Raw genomic sequence first — 17,013 nt, 5'->3', positions numbered from 1 at the left:
AAATGCCAAGTGTGGATCACATGACACAATTTCCGTCCAATTTGATAGAAAATACTAACGGAGAGTGTAAACTGTAGCACCTAAGATTTTAAGTCATAAAATAAAATGTTTTAAATTATAATTTAAGACTGAATAAATAGACAAGTCTAGAGTTGGCGCTCGATCCACAAGACTCAATGCTCGAGCGGCTTAACAATGTAGGAAACAATATTCACGTCCAACAATTAATAAGTTATGTGTCTTCTGACACAATATTAATCCCCAAAGAATTATAAGATTACATGAATATTTATAAAAATAAATATTCCTTAGTAAACCATGATTTTGTAAATAAAGAATATTATTTTAGACTTTAATAAATATTACTGATTATTAATAGACAGACTGAATTATTCAGTTTGCAAATTGAGATAATATTTCTTTTGTGTGTGTGTGTCTATATATATATATGTATGTATTATATTTATGGTATTATAATATTATTGAGGTAATAATATTAATGATGAAACGAACTATACTTAAAACGGGATTAAGTTATAACTCTAATGAGTTAGATTAAAATGGTAAAGACCCAATATATTTACGAATAAAATATCTATGAAAATAGATGTGGTAACGTAAATAGTAAGTTTTGTAAAATATCTACAGATTAACTCAGGTTAAACTAACTAAGATAGAATTTAACCATAGGTGAATCAAAATATCTGCGGATATTTTACCTTTTTAAAGAATCAAAGTTATTAAATCCTTCAGCCCAGCTAGTTGGATTGGTGAATCAAAAGCCATCGACAATTCTCTAGTCGAGTTGATTATTTATACATAAAACCTTGTGAAATCTTCTTTTTCTTTTTATTTTTTCAATGCATTAAAGAAGGGTAAAATTACTAATTCAGTCCATTTGGTTTGTAGTTATACAACACTGATACCTAGGGTGTTCTACGTGGTAATATATATAGGGGAGGCCGACTGCCCCTTCAAAAGGTTAAAGTTGTTGGGTATTTTCAAAAATGATTCTTTTTTATTGTGCTTGGTTTGATTCATCTTAGTTGTTTGAAGACGTCCGGATGACAGAGCAACACTGTCCGGACGGCTAGGTCAATCATAATTCTACACTGAGTTGGATTTTAGAAGTCGACACTATTAGAGAAGTCTCTACAAGTCGTCCGGACGACGTGGCAACACGTCTGGACGCTGTCTAGCATTTCAGAATATTCCAGTGTTCCGTTCGAACGCAGAAAGGAGTTATAGCGAAGACCGTCCGGACGCTCGGCCAAGCCGTCCGGACGTGGACCTGATAAGGATAGAATTGCGCTGTTTCTGAAAGGCAATATCAGAAGACCGTCCGGACGTTGCTATCTTCCGTCCAGACGCTCGACAGCCAAAGTTCGTTTTTAGCAGATTTAGGTTTTCTTTAAGCCTATAAATAATGGGCCCTAGGCTTGTAAATTGTATGAATTCTGTATCGAATTTCATAGTGCTTTGAGAGGGTGTTTAGGTAGAATCGAAGTTCCGCTAGCTCTCAAGCCGTTGCAGGTGTGTGCTCAACAGTTCGTGTGAAGTCTATCTTAGGGGTCGGCCCTAAGGTAAAGGAATCCATCAAAAACCCATTTCAGGTAGGAGATATGGTTGAGAAGCGTTCACGATAGGCTTCGTATCAGAGTTAAAGGTATGACTACTGCATAAGGGTATGTGAGTACGAGTGTCTTGTAACTAGCTTTGTTTTGGATAGTGGAGTTCCTGGGTTTGGATGCCCCGGAGTGGTTTTTCTCTTCACAAAGTTTCCACTTAGTAACAAATATTTTGTCTTATTTAAATTCCGCATTTAAGATATTTTGTTGCACACAAACACACACACCTGGTTAAATTAGAAGTCAATATTTATTTTCAGTACGGAACACTCTCCGTCATGTAGTTCCAGAAGATCAGTGGGATCAAGTGCCATGATACTTGTTTTTATTTATTTTTCAATAGTTGATAAACTATCTTTAGTTTTTCTAGATTAGTTTATTTTTTGGGATATTTGTGACTTATATTTCTCTGGTTTAATTACTTTGTTTACCCTTTGTCATTTTGTGACAAAAAAGGGGAGTATTTTTATTTTTGGGCTGTAATCGTTTTTATCCCAGAATGGCCAAAGGGGGAGTTTTTTGGTTTTTAATTATTGGCTAATTTCTATAGACAAAAACGTTACTATAATAGGAACTATGTATTTCCAGAAGACATTCAAAACAATATTGCAAGAATATTGATCAAGAAAGGAATGGGCTAAACAAGGGAAGATTTGCAATATATTTCTCAAGAGAGGAAGATTTTAAAGTCTCAGAAAAGTCGGTTTCCCTACAGTGTGTCCAGATGGTCAGGATCAATGTCCAGACGTAAGCCACAGAGAGTTCATGTTCCCAACATGTCCGGACGGCCCAGTGGACGTAAGTCACAGAAAGTCCTTGTCTGCAAGGATGTCTTGACGCAAAAGTGAAGACTGTGGACAAAGAGGATTTTCCCTACAGATGTCCGGACGCTAGGTTAGCCTGTCCGGACGCTCTTTAACAAAATATTCACTTCAGATACCTATTCGAACACACAATGACCTGTCCGGATACCACCGCCTAGAAATCCGTTCCTAACCAGAATTAGGATTTTTAGAGCCTATTCAAAGGGGCTTCTAGGCAGTGTTATTGTAAGAATTCCAGTAGAGAATTCTAGTGTGCTAAGTGAAGATTATTTAGGCATAAACTTTCATTTGTATTTCTCTTAGAGTTTTATTTATGTTGTAATCGTTCAACCATTGGAGTCTAACTAGAGAGGAGATCTAGTTAAGGAAGTCAATTGAAGAACTCTCCAGACGAGTCTGGGGGAGAGGCAGACAAGTAGAGTTCAAAAGAGTGCCTGTTGCAAAGGGTTGTGAGAACAAACTTCTTGTAACTAGTTATTTCTTCTGATAGTTGATTTCTTGGGTTTGGTTGCTCCGGAGTAGTTTTTCTCTTTAATGCAAAGAGTTTCCACTTTGTAACCAAATATGTGTGTTATTTATTTTTACTACTTTACATATTTGGTTACCTATTTGGTTTTAGTTATTTAGGAGTCTAGATTTATTTTCATGATTTTTGCTAGAATTTGAGGTGTTACATTGAGCAACTACAGCATGTGAATACTGCAGTATTTGTTCATGAGTTAATAAATTACCATACAAGTCTTCAATTGAAATAGGATCAATACGGGTTGTAATGAACCGTGGTTACAAGTGAGTCGTATTCTAAACCCAACCCTGCAAGAATATAGGATACCAATTAGGAGTCCTTGAGAGGCTCATCAAGGTAGCCAATGATTGAGCCAGTGTCTATGCCTTTTGAAAGTAATCAAATATGGACATAGCCCTTTTCTTAACATTGCAAGTTAATAGGGGGACTGCATCACACGAGCCTTTGATTGAGAGGCAAACATCCTCTCCAATGTGACCCAGACCTCACGTGAGGCTTGAAGGCCAACAACATGAGCCAAGATGTTCTGAGAGATCGAGAGAAGAAATCAAGGAACTCTGGTTAAGTTTATCCTGATAATACTAGGTTGAGTAGGATGGATTCTCAACCATATATAGTAGCTTACGTGGACGTGCTGCTGGAGCTAGGCAACAAAGCGAGGAGGGCAAAGGAAGATAACCAAATAAATTTTACCCTTCCAAATAGTGAATGATAATGGTGCGCCATAGCAAATAGTGAAAGTTGGGTGAGGTGTTGTTTGGGGTTAAGTGGTGGAGGTATTGGTTGTTTCAGTAGACATATTGGCAAAGAAAGGAAGTATGAGGAAAGGAAAAGACCGACGTTTTGTCTTTAATCTCTTATATATACCATATATTAAAATATAGACATTGTTTGTAATTAATTCCTCATTGAGGACGTTGTGATACTTGTATTTATAATGATTTGTACAAGATATACACTTAATTATCTTTTGAATTTGAAATCAATGAAACTAATCTTCTAATAATTTTGAACTTGGAGATTATGTTATCTGATACTCTTTTGGACTTGGTTTGCAACTTTATCTTGATTAATTTCTTATCTTATCTTGTGTACGTAGTTGAAACAGTGGAAGTTATTCCAATAAGGGTTACAACTTCCCTTATTAAAGCTGTCTAAATTTCAATAAAATTTGGACATACTAATTAGTGTACAAGTGTAGGGAATTAATCCCAATCCAAATAGATGTGAATTCTAGTGAATTAAGCCCTTACTTCTCACACTATCGAGGGGATACATCAGTCATTGGCGTTTCATTAACAGACTCTAAAGGCATGTTTTGATGTGTTCCACTACAATATGCTGGTTGTTGAGGTAATGGACAAGTAACCGATCGTGACATGTTTAGCATAAGAAATATGGATGCTATTGTTGGCCTCCTAGCTGGATCCTCCTGAACACATAGTAAGCCAATTTGGAGGCATTTGATGAATTCTTTTGTCGAGTAAGAATCTCTCAAATTTGGATCCAACAATTCTAAGGGCGTTCCATCCCTCCACTGCTTCCAAGCCTGCACCAATTGGTTAAGTAATGTCTCCAAATGGACCTAATGATGTTGGAAATGAATGAATTAAGGAAAACCAAAATTAGATTACTTGGTTCATACTCACATAGCTTAAAAGGTGTCCACCACCATCTGATTGATAGAAAAAATTAATCTTGTTGCCACTTAAAATCTCTAGAATTAGGACACCAAAACTATACACATCGGACTTTATAGAGAATTGTCCGCGTATTGCATATTCTGGAGGCATATAACCACTACATAACAGTGTCATTGATGCACAATGTTAGTAATTAATAAGACATGCTAACTTGTTTATGTTAAGAATGCAATGAACATGGTAAATCTAAGATTACACCGCACATTCATGTTGGATGATAAGTGGAAGTAGGATGACAAAATAAATACTCTAATCTAAATTAAAGAAATAGGCCAACATTTAAAACTTACCGTGTTCCGGCAATCCTACGAGTATGTCCTTGAGTTTGATCAATTTCAAAAAGCTTCGCCAAGCCAAAATCTGAGATTTTTGGATTCATATCCCCATCTAACAAAACATTGCTGCATTTAAGATCACGATGTATAATTCTTAGTCGAGAATCCTCATGAAGATAAAGAATTCCTCGAGCAATCCCTTTAATAATTTTGTAACGTTTTGACCAATCTAGTTGTCCTTGTCTTTGAGGGTCTACAAATTCATGAAAATTAAATATTCGGATTATATTAATAGACAAAAGCAAAATAATTATACAACTGTAACACCCAATAAAATAAATAAGGAATTTAGCATTAATAAATTATATTTATTTTATAAGATGGAACTAATATTAGTACTAAGTGATTATATTTTTGCAGTTGGAATAAAAAGGGATTTAAGGTGTGGCGATGGAACTAGAATAATAAATGTGTGGGATAGATACCAATTTACAAATGATAGAACTAGATGTTGTTGGGGTAATGTCACAATTTAGACGAGTTTGTGGTTTAAAATAAAAATGAAATCCTATCCACTGCCACGTGTCAAGCTGTGGTTGGCTATGAGAATATTTTATTCCTTAGTCTTGATAAAGGAGACAAAAGAAATAAAAAAAAAAAAAATTGTGGGGCTAAGCCCCTTAGATCACTAGCAACAGACGCTCAACTATTTTCCCTAAATTTAGGAAATAAAATTACTTTTTGCTTCCCTATTTAAAAATACTCTACAATAGCTTCCCTTAATTTTTTCGTAAACTATTAAAATATTATTTTTTTTACTTTTACTTTTTCTTTTTCTTTCATTTTAAGAGAGGTGAGAGGAGATAGAATCGAGTTTATGATTATAATAATCATTGAAAATGCTACAGTGCTTCCCAATGCATTTGGAAACACTGTAGCATTCTCAATGCTTAGGGAACCTATAAAGAATCTGTTACTGGTATTTTTTTTGTGATTTTTCTTACATTTTTCCTATATTTAGGGAAGGGAACCACCTATAAGGTATTTGTTTCTAGTGCCCTTACACGTTCAAACCCCCCTCCCCCCCCCCATCCTTATGCTTCTCTCTTCCCCATCCCTCTTTTCCTTCATTTTCTTCCTTTCTTTCTCCCTCCCTCTCACACAGCAGCCCCCTCTCCCTCACACACACTCCCCTTCCCCTTTCTTTCTCGCTTCCTCCATCTCCCTCTCCCTTTCTCCTTCACTCCGTCACACACGCACAACCCATGAGAGAGTGAGACGTTGCTGAGAGAAAGAGAGATCCAGCCGTTGACACAACCCAAGAAGAATAGAAGAAGTTCCGTCCATGGGTTGTTTGTGAGGTAGATTTCTAACTTTTCTTTGTGTTTTCATGTCATCCATCAATTATATAGCATGGAAATTATGAGGGTCATTAGAAATTTTCCTAGATTCGAGTTTTAGGTTATAATGGAAGTGGGTTTCGGTTTTTGAGTGAGATTGTTGTTAATTTTTGAGTTATTGGTTAAGACATTTCGTCCATAGAAGCTAGGAGGTAAGGTTTGAAGCTTTTCCTTGTAGATTCACTATACTCAATGATTTTTAGAGCTAGATAATGGTATGTATTACTATGGTTTTTGTTAGATTCGAATTTAGGGTTTGATTTGGGGTTTCCATTGTGGTTTAAATTGGATTAAATTCCGGTAGTTAGTTGAAGGGTGTGTACCTGTTGGCTTTGATTTGTGTTATCTGTCATGGGCATTTTTTAGCATGATCAAATAGGTGTTATATGAATGAGTCATCGGATAATGTAGTTTTAGTTATGCTGAATTTTTATGGATTATTGGTTTTATGACTAATAGAGAGGTTGATTTTAATATGTAAAGGAGGATTTCAAGTATTTGTTGGAATATAGTTGAATTGATCATTCGTATAGGTTTTGATGTGTGGTTTGTTGATGAGGGCTATTATGTGTTCCATGATATGCTTATGAGTTGAATTGATTAGGGTGGGATTCTTTGTTATGGATCATTTGGGTGCTTTGGTTATGTGATGAGGCTTTGATTTAGTGTGGGGTTGATTATAAATTCGTATGAGATTTAATGAGTATAGCTTGTGATGTTTTGGAAAATCTATGGGTGTCCCTACTTAGGAATAAGGAGTTGATTTTGACATTTATGGATGTATTGTTAATTGTTGGTTGGAGAAAGGTTTAAAGTTGAATGGGATTTATTTGAATGTTTCAAGTATGTTTTAAGGCTTTGGTTTAGTAGAAACTTAGTTATGAGTTTGTATTGGCTTGCGAATATGGCTATGTAGTTTAGGTTGTTAGTAAATTCACTTGGTTATGTCTATGAGCTTTGATTTGTTGGAAGGGTTTGGAGACTTTACGACTTCCTTGAGGATGCTTTGATTTAGCTAAGTTATTGGAATTGAAGATGTTGGATTTATATTTTGTTTAGGAGTTTTAAGTAAATTAGCTAAACATGGATAGGAGCGTTGGGCTATATAGTCGTATGAATGGAAACCCATAGTAGGTGTTAAAGAATAAAGTTTTAAGTATATGGTTAAGATTAGAAGGTCATACAGTTAAAAATTATCCAAAATAACCTTAAGAAAATAAGTATAAATTAGTAATATTATAGAAATACATATATAGAATTTGAATCCATTTGGTGGGTAATTAAATAACGAATGCTTTTATTCATGTACAATAAAAGTACCTAAATGTATTGTTGAATTGGGCTTAATAAGCATTTTCTCTCTCTCTCTCTCTCTCTCTCTCTCTCTCTCTATATATATATATATATATATATATATTCACAAACATACATATGGGCCAAATATACCTTGTTAACTTAATTAAATAATCAACAAGCTATGAAAGGTTTAGCAATGATGATGAAATATAATGGTAATAAATAAGCAAATAAAATAGTAAATGTATTTTAAAGTTAAGAAACGAAATAAAATATGAACCTTGAATCAATGCTTGATCTAATAGGAGTCAAAGGTACTTAGCTAGTTTTGGAAAGCAAGAAATACTATGTGTGAGCATGCGGGTGCCTTTATGTGTCATAGAGTATAAGGTTCGATAGTTTAGTTGAGTCTAACATTATGAATGTTTGAGGTGCGTAACATGAGATTGGAGACCCCAACTTGTTCTCCAATGTAAAGTTCAAGGTAACTATAACATGGAAGATTACTTGAGTAGTGAGTCCTTTACGGTCCACTGAATGTGAGTATTTAACTCATTGAGAAAAGATACTAAGTTTTGTAATTTTATAATATGCAAAATGCTATATTTTCTTAAACCCGAGCCGATGATATCTTGAGATAATATACGTTTTAAATTGCTTTTGATACTTTGAATTATTTTATGATATGATGTTGATGATGATTTATGATCTTTTGAGAATGTTTATGAGATTAAGAAAAGAGATATGTTTTACAAGTTTGATGATGTGTTAAGGATTTCATATTATGTTTTGTGAAGTATGAAAGTGAAATATTGTTGAGCAATGCATGATAATGAAAGAAAAAAATAAAATCATTTTATAGCATGAAGCATGGACATGAATGAAAAAAGTGCATAAGAGATTAAAGTATCGGGACAAGTCCCTAGCATTACTCTAATGGACAAGCCCATGGGGGTGAGCCATCGATGTTGTTAACCTAATGATGATGTTATGGAGGACGAGTTCTCGAAAGGAGTGAGTTGCAAGCTCTCACTATCTAGGGACGAGTCCCTCATGATGAAAAGTATGTATGCGACAAGGTATCTTAGAAGCGGTCACGACAAGTCCCAGAGTGATGAGAAAGAAAGAATGTAAAAGACATATGTACACGAAAGCATGCATGGCATAGTTTTATATGACGATGTTTTATGTTATGTATTAAGTGGGTTTTTATGCTAGACGTATCAATATACCTATAAGTTTGAATGGGACAGAATATATGTATATAGTTACGGCTGGTTTGCATATGATGTTTTATAAGGTACCATGCTTAATTGTGCTTAGATACTTATATTTTTTGAAGGTTTGGAAATGCTCGTATCTGAGTATAGTTGGGTTGTGATATGCTTAGATGTGCATGCTTGTATCTTTGCATACCTGGGTTATGGTTCCACTCATTTTTTGCTTAGACGTATTCGTATGCTCGTATTTCTTGAAGATCGTGGAGTGCTTGTATATGTGTATAGCTGAGTACTATGACATTTATATGGAGATAAATGGTTTCATAATTGGATGTGCTTTTTTGCTAGTTTTCCCCTAAGTTGTGGAATGCCTACAAGTGAGTATAACTAAGTTATGATGTCATTTGTTTCCATGCTTAGCTACGCTTGTATGCTTGTATTTCTCCGAAGTTGTGGAAAGCTTATATACGAGTATAATTGACCTACATGATACACTTATATGCATAATGTAGATGTGTTATATATGTGTGTTTCCAAGCAGAAGATTGGAACATGTATATATATTCACTGCTATGTAGTACAATTTCACTAGTTTATAAATGCCAATTTTTACCTTATCAGCTATAAAATGTTATAAAAGGAAATATCATACTAATGGTAGCTATTATTGTAAACTTATGGTAGAAAGAAAGAAGTGTCGGCTCATTATGAAAACTTAGTGAGTTTTATACTACTAAGACCTTGGACTCAGTATTCCACCTATGCAGACGTGGCTAACACCACGACTGTGTAGATGTTGTTTATGTTGCAGGTTTAGGTGTCACGTGCAGTAAATCGTGTGTAAGCTTGGTGGTCATCGAAGGGATTCATTCGTAGTGCTTTTGGAGGCACTGACTTTGCCTAAGTCAATCTCTCCTCATTATATAGTGATTTGTATATTGTATTAGCGATTTGAGATGTAATGATATTGTATAATGATATAGAAGTTCTGGTTAGTTTTATGAATATGTTTATGTGGTCAATTGAAAGACAAATTATTGAGGTTTTCTGCTGCGGTGATTGTTTAAGGATTTAGAAGTAGCACCTTGTGGTTAATTGATTTTAATTTTTCACTCTGCCCTTAAATTTAGGACGGGACGTTACAACAACTAATACTATTAACTTCAAAAAAAAAAAAAAACTTAAGACTAATATAGAAAGGAAATTTAATCTATTGAACGGATAGATCCTTGGTCGTTGAAGTGAAAACTAAATCCTTTATTCCTTTGGCATATAAGCAAAATAGACATATTCATTATAAGAAGAAGGGACATACCATATAGAAAGTAGTCAAGGCTTTTGTTGGGCACAAATTCATAAACAAGTATCTTTTCTTCTCCTTCTATGCAATATCCCAATAACCTTACAAGATTTTTATGTTGAAGCTTGGCAACCAATTCAATCTCGTTTTTAAATTCTCCTTCACCTTGTCTGGACCTTTTTGATAGCCTTTTCACAGCTACTTCTTGTTCATTAGGGAGTGTACCCTGAGAATATATATAATATATGATGCACACCTTAGAATTCATAAAAAAATCCAGCATCATAACCTTCAGCTAAACTAGCTAAACTTAAATGAATAGGATCCTCCAAAAAAAAAAAAAAAAAAAAGTAAATTAAGAAATAATGAAAACTTTGATAAAGTCCTTGAGCATCTTCTACAAAAGGAACCTTAAGGAAAAATGTTTGCTCAAGGCTTATAAAGCCCACGACCCAAGCATACTTTGGCAATGTGGGACTCTTAACACGTCCCCTTACATGTGACACTATTGTCCAAACACGTATATAACGGGAGAGAATGCCTAATATTGTCCAAGGCCTTGAAGCTCTGATACCATAATAAAGTCCATTGAGACTTACTCTTCTACAAGAGGTACTTTAAGAGAAAAAGTTTGCTCAAGGCTTATAAAGCCCACAACCCAAATATATCTTGACAATGTGGGACTCTTAACAAACTTAACCCTTTACCTTGTAAACCTCACCAAATCCACCTGCACCTAGCTTGTTGTCATCTGAGAACTTGGCGGTGGCAGCTTCAATTGTAGCAAAATCAAATTTCAAGGACCCTACAGTTGTAGCATTCAATAGCATCAGCAGAATAAAACTATAGAGGTAATTAAATAACTACATGTGTAACACGTAGGAGATATAAAAATGTATGAGATCAAATTATTTATTTTGTACCATTTTCTTTATGCATAGCATTGTACTCTTTTTTGGCTCTCCTACAAAGGAAGTAGTAGATCATAATGAAGAGAACCGCAGAGGCAGAAATCAGAGCAACAATAGGAATAATTGCGAGCAATAAGATTGATCTTTTCCCTGCAGAAACAATATTCGGTTTCATTGATAAGATAAAATCTTCATTGATATGATAAACTAGATACTCGTTAACTATGATTGAATCGTGAGAAAAAGAGCTATTGACCCGAACTCTGCGACGAACGCGAAGGCGGACGAAGAATTGCTGGCATAGGCGCTGGTGACGTCGATGCATTAGTCATTGTGTAAAACTGGTACATTTCATACCTGATTCTACAGCTAGGAAACATAACTCTCACCCCTTGGTATCCACTACAACATTTCTGCATTAACGTTATCCCTTCCTGTATACACTTACTGCAATCAGAGCTGGATAAGTCAGGCGTGCACTGCTCAAGGGTGTAGAGTATTTGAGACCCACTAAAATTTGCTTCTTTTGTTGCAAACTTTTTGGCACCGATTCCAACATTTGTAACCCGGCTTACCAAGCCATTCATCATTGCCATCAGTAACTGGATAAAGCGATCTGGATCAGAAATATTGTCTATACTCGATTGGACACGGCTAGGCTGCGTGTTCATGGTGGAGAAGAAATATTGGTCTGAGTAGCGTACCATGCACTCCTCGTACCAGATCACGGCCTGTTTTCCTTTAACGCAGTACTGCAGACTCAGATCTTGGATTTCACCTGCCACGCAATCTAGGCAGTCTTGGACGTCGAGGTCACCACGGCAGAGGAAGAGGCCGTAGACAGCGTCGGCGGTGTTTTGGCCGACAGTGTTGTTGTAGAAACCACCTTCAAGTCTGGCGTTGGATGAAAGGGAAGAGAGGAGTTGAGCGAGATTGGACTGGAAGGTGCTGTTGGGAGTGAAAGTGTTTGTATTGGAACAGAAAGTGAACAAATATTCATATGGGGCAGCTAATTGTATGCTCAGGCAGATCAAGGTAAAGTGCAGGAGGGCGCCGGAGACTGGGAAGGAAGCCATACCCATTTTGATGACCAATGAGAAGTGAATTTGTACACAAACAGTTTGGTCTTAACTAATCATGAGACTTACACTTACCCACGTAACTAGTTGACTTGAATAACATAATGAGAATTATTGAAAAAAATAGAATATTGGAACCAACATTAAAAATATTACTTTTTTTTTTCTTTTTTTTTTTTAATTTGCAGATTCTTTCCAATTATTTGCAGATTCTTTCCAACTAGTTAGCTTACTTTTTTAAGGGAGAATAGCTAGATATATATGTATATTGACTTCCTGAAATATCTTTTACTATTCAACTAATAATATGTATAAATAGAAAAAGAATGATGTTGCATTCAAATTATGTATTTTTCTGCACACACACATATGTTTATATATGTTTATCCTACATTTGCCCTCACTTAAATGATTTGAAGGGGTAGGGAAAGTCCCCATTTCCATAAGCATGTAAACATCAGTGGAGCTCTAAGCGCGCGCGTACACACACATGTTTATATATGTTTATCCTACAATTGCCCTTACTTAAATGATTCCTACCACACACATATGTTTATATATGTTTATCCTACAATTGCCCTTACTTAAATGATTTCTAGGGGTAGGGAAAGTCCCCATTTCGATAAGCATGTAGATGTCAGTGGAGCTCTAAGTCATAATATTTACTACCATAATTTACGTAAGCTATAAGCACATCTAAAGTCTACAAAAGTAATCACACATTCCAACCTACATATTTAAGCTAAGTGGCATACTTGAGCAGTTCCTTGATGTCCATAAGCCAACATTCTGCTCTTGCTGGGCCTAAGTTCCCGTCGAATGTTAGGTAAGGATATTTGTTGAATTCTTTGAGAGAACAACCTCTTGTTCTGTTTGAGTTCCTTTCCCCATGCAAATGCTAGTTATTGTTGTCACTAATCGATTTGCTACTCCTTCAAGTGCCTGGGTAGCATCTAGGAAATTTCTCGTTTTCTTATTCGACTAAAAAAGCCCCTCGCCATTGTTACTTTCCTAATTTCCCTATCTCTAGAGTATCGACATCCTTTGAATAAAATAGTTGTTATTTTCGACATCTATGTTGATTTATTCTATGCTTTCTTCAGTTTTGGTATTGATAACTATGGTGTTTGGCTTAATTGTTATACAAATTGCTAATTGGTATTGTGTGATAAAATTTAGATATTTTCTCAATTGCTAAAATTGGATCAATTTGTATTTTCCATAATAAAATACATTGCATTCTTTCCCTCTCTTTCTTTAGCATCAAGGGGGATACATCAAAACAAAAGCATTTATCATTTCCATTATATTTCGAGATACAAAATAATAACTCTCACTCACAAACACTTGTGTTAGGTAATAGATAATTTAATCGCACTATCGAGGGTCAAGTTCAGCAATAGTTTGTCCGTTAACGAACCATTGAATTGAGTTGCTTGAAGATTGATTTGGCTCAAGCTCATTTATTGGCATGCTTGGCTCCACTCTCATTTTAAGGACAGATGTTGGCTCTAGAGGTACTAGGAGAGTCATAGAGTACTGTTTAGCATAAGAAGTTATTGATGCCATAGTGGGCCTGTCAGCTGGATTTTCCTGAACGCATAATAAGCCAATATGCATACACCTCATGACTTTGTTACTTAAGTAAGAGTCTCCCAAAGATCGATGGATCCAACAACTCCAAAGGTCTTCCATCATTCCAAAGCTTCCAAGCCTGCATTAATTAATCAAAATTCTTTAATGTTATCTTCTCTCCCTATCATTCACATATGAGAATTTAGGCATTAACTAAAGTGATGAAATTCTAATATTTGTGTTATACTCACATAGTTCCTGAGGTCCTCAGCATTTTCTGTTTGATAGAAAGAATTGTTCTTCCTGCCACTGAAAATCTCTAAAACTAAGACACCAAAACTATATACATCTGATTTAGCAGAAAACCGTCCATATGTTGCATATTCTGAAGCCATGTAACCACTACAAATCAACATCATAACCCATCAATATTAGTGAAGGACAATATAAAACTCTAGAATAGTTACCCTAAGATGTGGAATTTGAGATATTAGAATAACCATTGCCCTTTTTTTTTCTTTTTTTTTTTTCTATCATGAAGTTTTTTGGATGAGAACATTAATGAATTCATTATCTAGATTATGCAAAACAAAGAAAACAAACAATGTGAGTGTGTGTACATGTGTTTCTTTGTTCAAAAGCTGATATTGTTTGAATGTGCTATACATCTACCACTTGTCAAGGTATTTCATTAATTAAGGACTATATTTTTTCCTCTTTCTGGATGATAAATATAAATTTGTAACTTACTATGTTCCAATGATCCTACTTGTATTTCTTTGAGTTTGATCAACTTCAAAGATCTTAGAAATGCCGAAATCTGTAATTTTTGGATTCATATCCCCATCTAATAATATATTACTAGCTTTAAGATCACGATTTATAATTTTAACACGAGAATCTTCATGAAGATGGAGGATCCCACGAGCAATCCCTCCAATAATATTGTAACATTGCCCAATGCAATAGTATTTGTTTTGCAGGGTTTACTCATTCATCAAAATCAACATTGAGTTAGAATAAATAAATCTAGTAAACATTGAAGTGTAAGGGTGTGATTGACATTGCGATTTCCTAGACAAAAAGTGCAATTTTAAACCAAATCACAAAAAATTAAACGTTTGGACTGCATTTTTTTAAAAAATTGAGATTTGAAAACTTAGAAAATCTGTGTTTTCAAATCGCAGGTACGAAGATGCTTTTTTGAAAACGCACAATTTTTAAGGCTAAACTGCAATTTTAAATACCAATCTGCGATTTCGCCAAAAGCTTAATTGTGTTTTTAAAAATCATATTTTCAAATCGCGCATTTTTAAATCGTTATTTTTATATCGTACTTTTTGAAATCGCAAATCCAAATGAACCCTAAAAAAATACTATATAAATTTGCCAAGGCTTATGTTGCATACAAATTCGTAGACGGGTATCTTTTCTTCTTCATTGTAATACCCCAGATTTTAAGAGAAGACGCCTTAAATAGAATTTAAGACCTGTGATGATCAATCCACACTTTTAATCACTCGATCGATTTTATTTACTCATCATGATTAAGTCGCTCGATCGACATTATTCTGATAATTGCATATTTATGCGCCACCTGTTCTTAATTGATTAATAGACAAACCTAAATATTTAGTAAATTAGATGGGATAATAATATTATTTTATGAGAATATTTTGTAGAATAATATTATTGTGAAATGTTTATTGTACATAATATTATTTTGGCATAATATTATTCAGTATAATAATGTTATTCAAAATACATTAATTATGAAATGAATTTGACTCAAAACGGATTTAAAATTATACTCTAGTGAGTTATTAAATGAGAACGACCCTATATAAAAATACCTATGATTAATAATAATTAGTTTTTATTAAAAAGTAACTCTAGTTAATTTAACTAGATAAAAGTTAACTATGGGTTAACTAGATATTTTTAAAAGTTAACTAAGGTTAATCTAACTAAGGTAGATTTAACCATGGATTAATCTGATATTTTACTTTTAACTCTAATTAATTAACTGTGGTGGAATTAACCCGATTAGTTAACTCGTCTATAAATTAAACCTCCTTCTTCAACATAATTCACACCTCTCAATTAAGTTACTGAGTTGTCTTTTTCTTCATTTCTCTCTTCTTCTTCTCTTCTTTTTCTTTTCCTCTTGCTCTTTCCTTTCCTTGTTTCCGTCCGAGTCTCTGAAAGGGGACGATCGTGGGAGAAGGGGGAAGTGAGAGTAATGGAGAAATCAAGAAATTAGAGGGGGAATTTGAGAGAGAAATCTGATCCTTTTCCCTTTCTTATTCTTTCTTCTTTCTAGTTTCTCCCTTTCCTTCTTCTTCTTTTCTGAGGCAGAGAGCATGAGAGATACCAATTTTATATGTCGTGGAAATATTCAAGTAAAAATAGGAGATAATATTTAAATAGAAAATTATATTAAGGATTAAAGGTCAGAAATTAGAATAGGATTAAAATGTAATTTTTAGTGAATTATACTAATTCACTATTTGCTTGTATTATATATGTATATATTGCAATGATTATATCTGTGAACGCTTTCCTGAAGCCAGAAGAACTACTGTGAGTATTTCTTACTCACTGAGGATGATACGTGTGGTGGTTTTTGATTATATGTTGAAGTCTGATTTATTTAATTATATGTATATGGTTTGGCATTTGATATGTTTAACATGCTCTGGTTGGAATTATGTATATGACGTTGTTTGCATAATCATATTATGAGTTATGAATGGGTTAATAAAAAGACTGGAGGTTTAGGTACCAAGGCGTCAATGAATTGAGGAGACCAACGGATGAACTAAGGTTTACATACCAAGGCGTCAAGCAATTGACTAGACCAACAAGTAAACCGAAAGTTTAGATACCAAGGCATTAATACACTGATAAAACCAACGGATAAACCAAAGATTCAAGAATTAATAACAAAGCTGATGAGCATAGGCCACCAATGGGAGCATAGGCCCCCTAAGAGATTTAATGAAGCATAGGCTTCCATTAATAAGCATTGAGGATAGGCTCATAATGAAAGAAGCATAAGCTTGAATCTAACGGAGCATAGGCTCATAATAAGTAAAGCATAGACTTCAAATGGATGGAACATAGGTTCTTATTAAGGTTAATGCAAGAAGTATATAAGGTTGTGCATGTATTTATATAACTGTCATCATTTGATTGCTTAGTGTACTTTTAAATAATGCAGTATTTCATTGTGGTCAAGGACTGTTGACTCACTTGACCGCAACATGAGATTGT

The 17,013-nt window shown here is 34.5% G+C and overlaps 1 protein-coding gene across 1 annotated transcript; it reads right to left on the bottom strand.

Moving 5' to 3' along the window:
* Positions 1 to 4,092: 4,092 nt before the first annotated feature.
* LOC133869936 (cysteine-rich receptor-like protein kinase 44) lies at positions 4,093 to 12,163 on the bottom strand. Its single transcript, XM_062307033.1, has 7 exons — positions 11,340 to 12,163; positions 11,096 to 11,233; positions 10,880 to 10,977; positions 10,188 to 10,398; positions 4,972 to 5,209; positions 4,628 to 4,778; positions 4,093 to 4,527 (listed from the first exon to the last, which is right to left on the bottom strand). Exons 1-7 carry the CDS (start codon positions 12,157 to 12,159, stop codon positions 4,240 to 4,242), a joined length of 1,944 nt encoding a protein of 647 aa, XP_062163017.1. The 5' UTR covers positions 12,160 to 12,163; the 3' UTR covers positions 4,093 to 4,239.
* Positions 12,164 to 17,013: the final 4,850 nt, after the last annotated feature.

This window comes from Alnus glutinosa, chromosome 5 (genome assembly GCF_958979055.1).
Source record: "Alnus glutinosa chromosome 5, dhAlnGlut1.1, whole genome shotgun sequence".
NCBI classification, from domain to species: Eukaryota; Viridiplantae; Streptophyta; class Magnoliopsida; order Fagales; family Betulaceae; genus Alnus; species Alnus glutinosa.
This window is presented reverse-complemented; position numbering and strand designations above follow the sequence as displayed.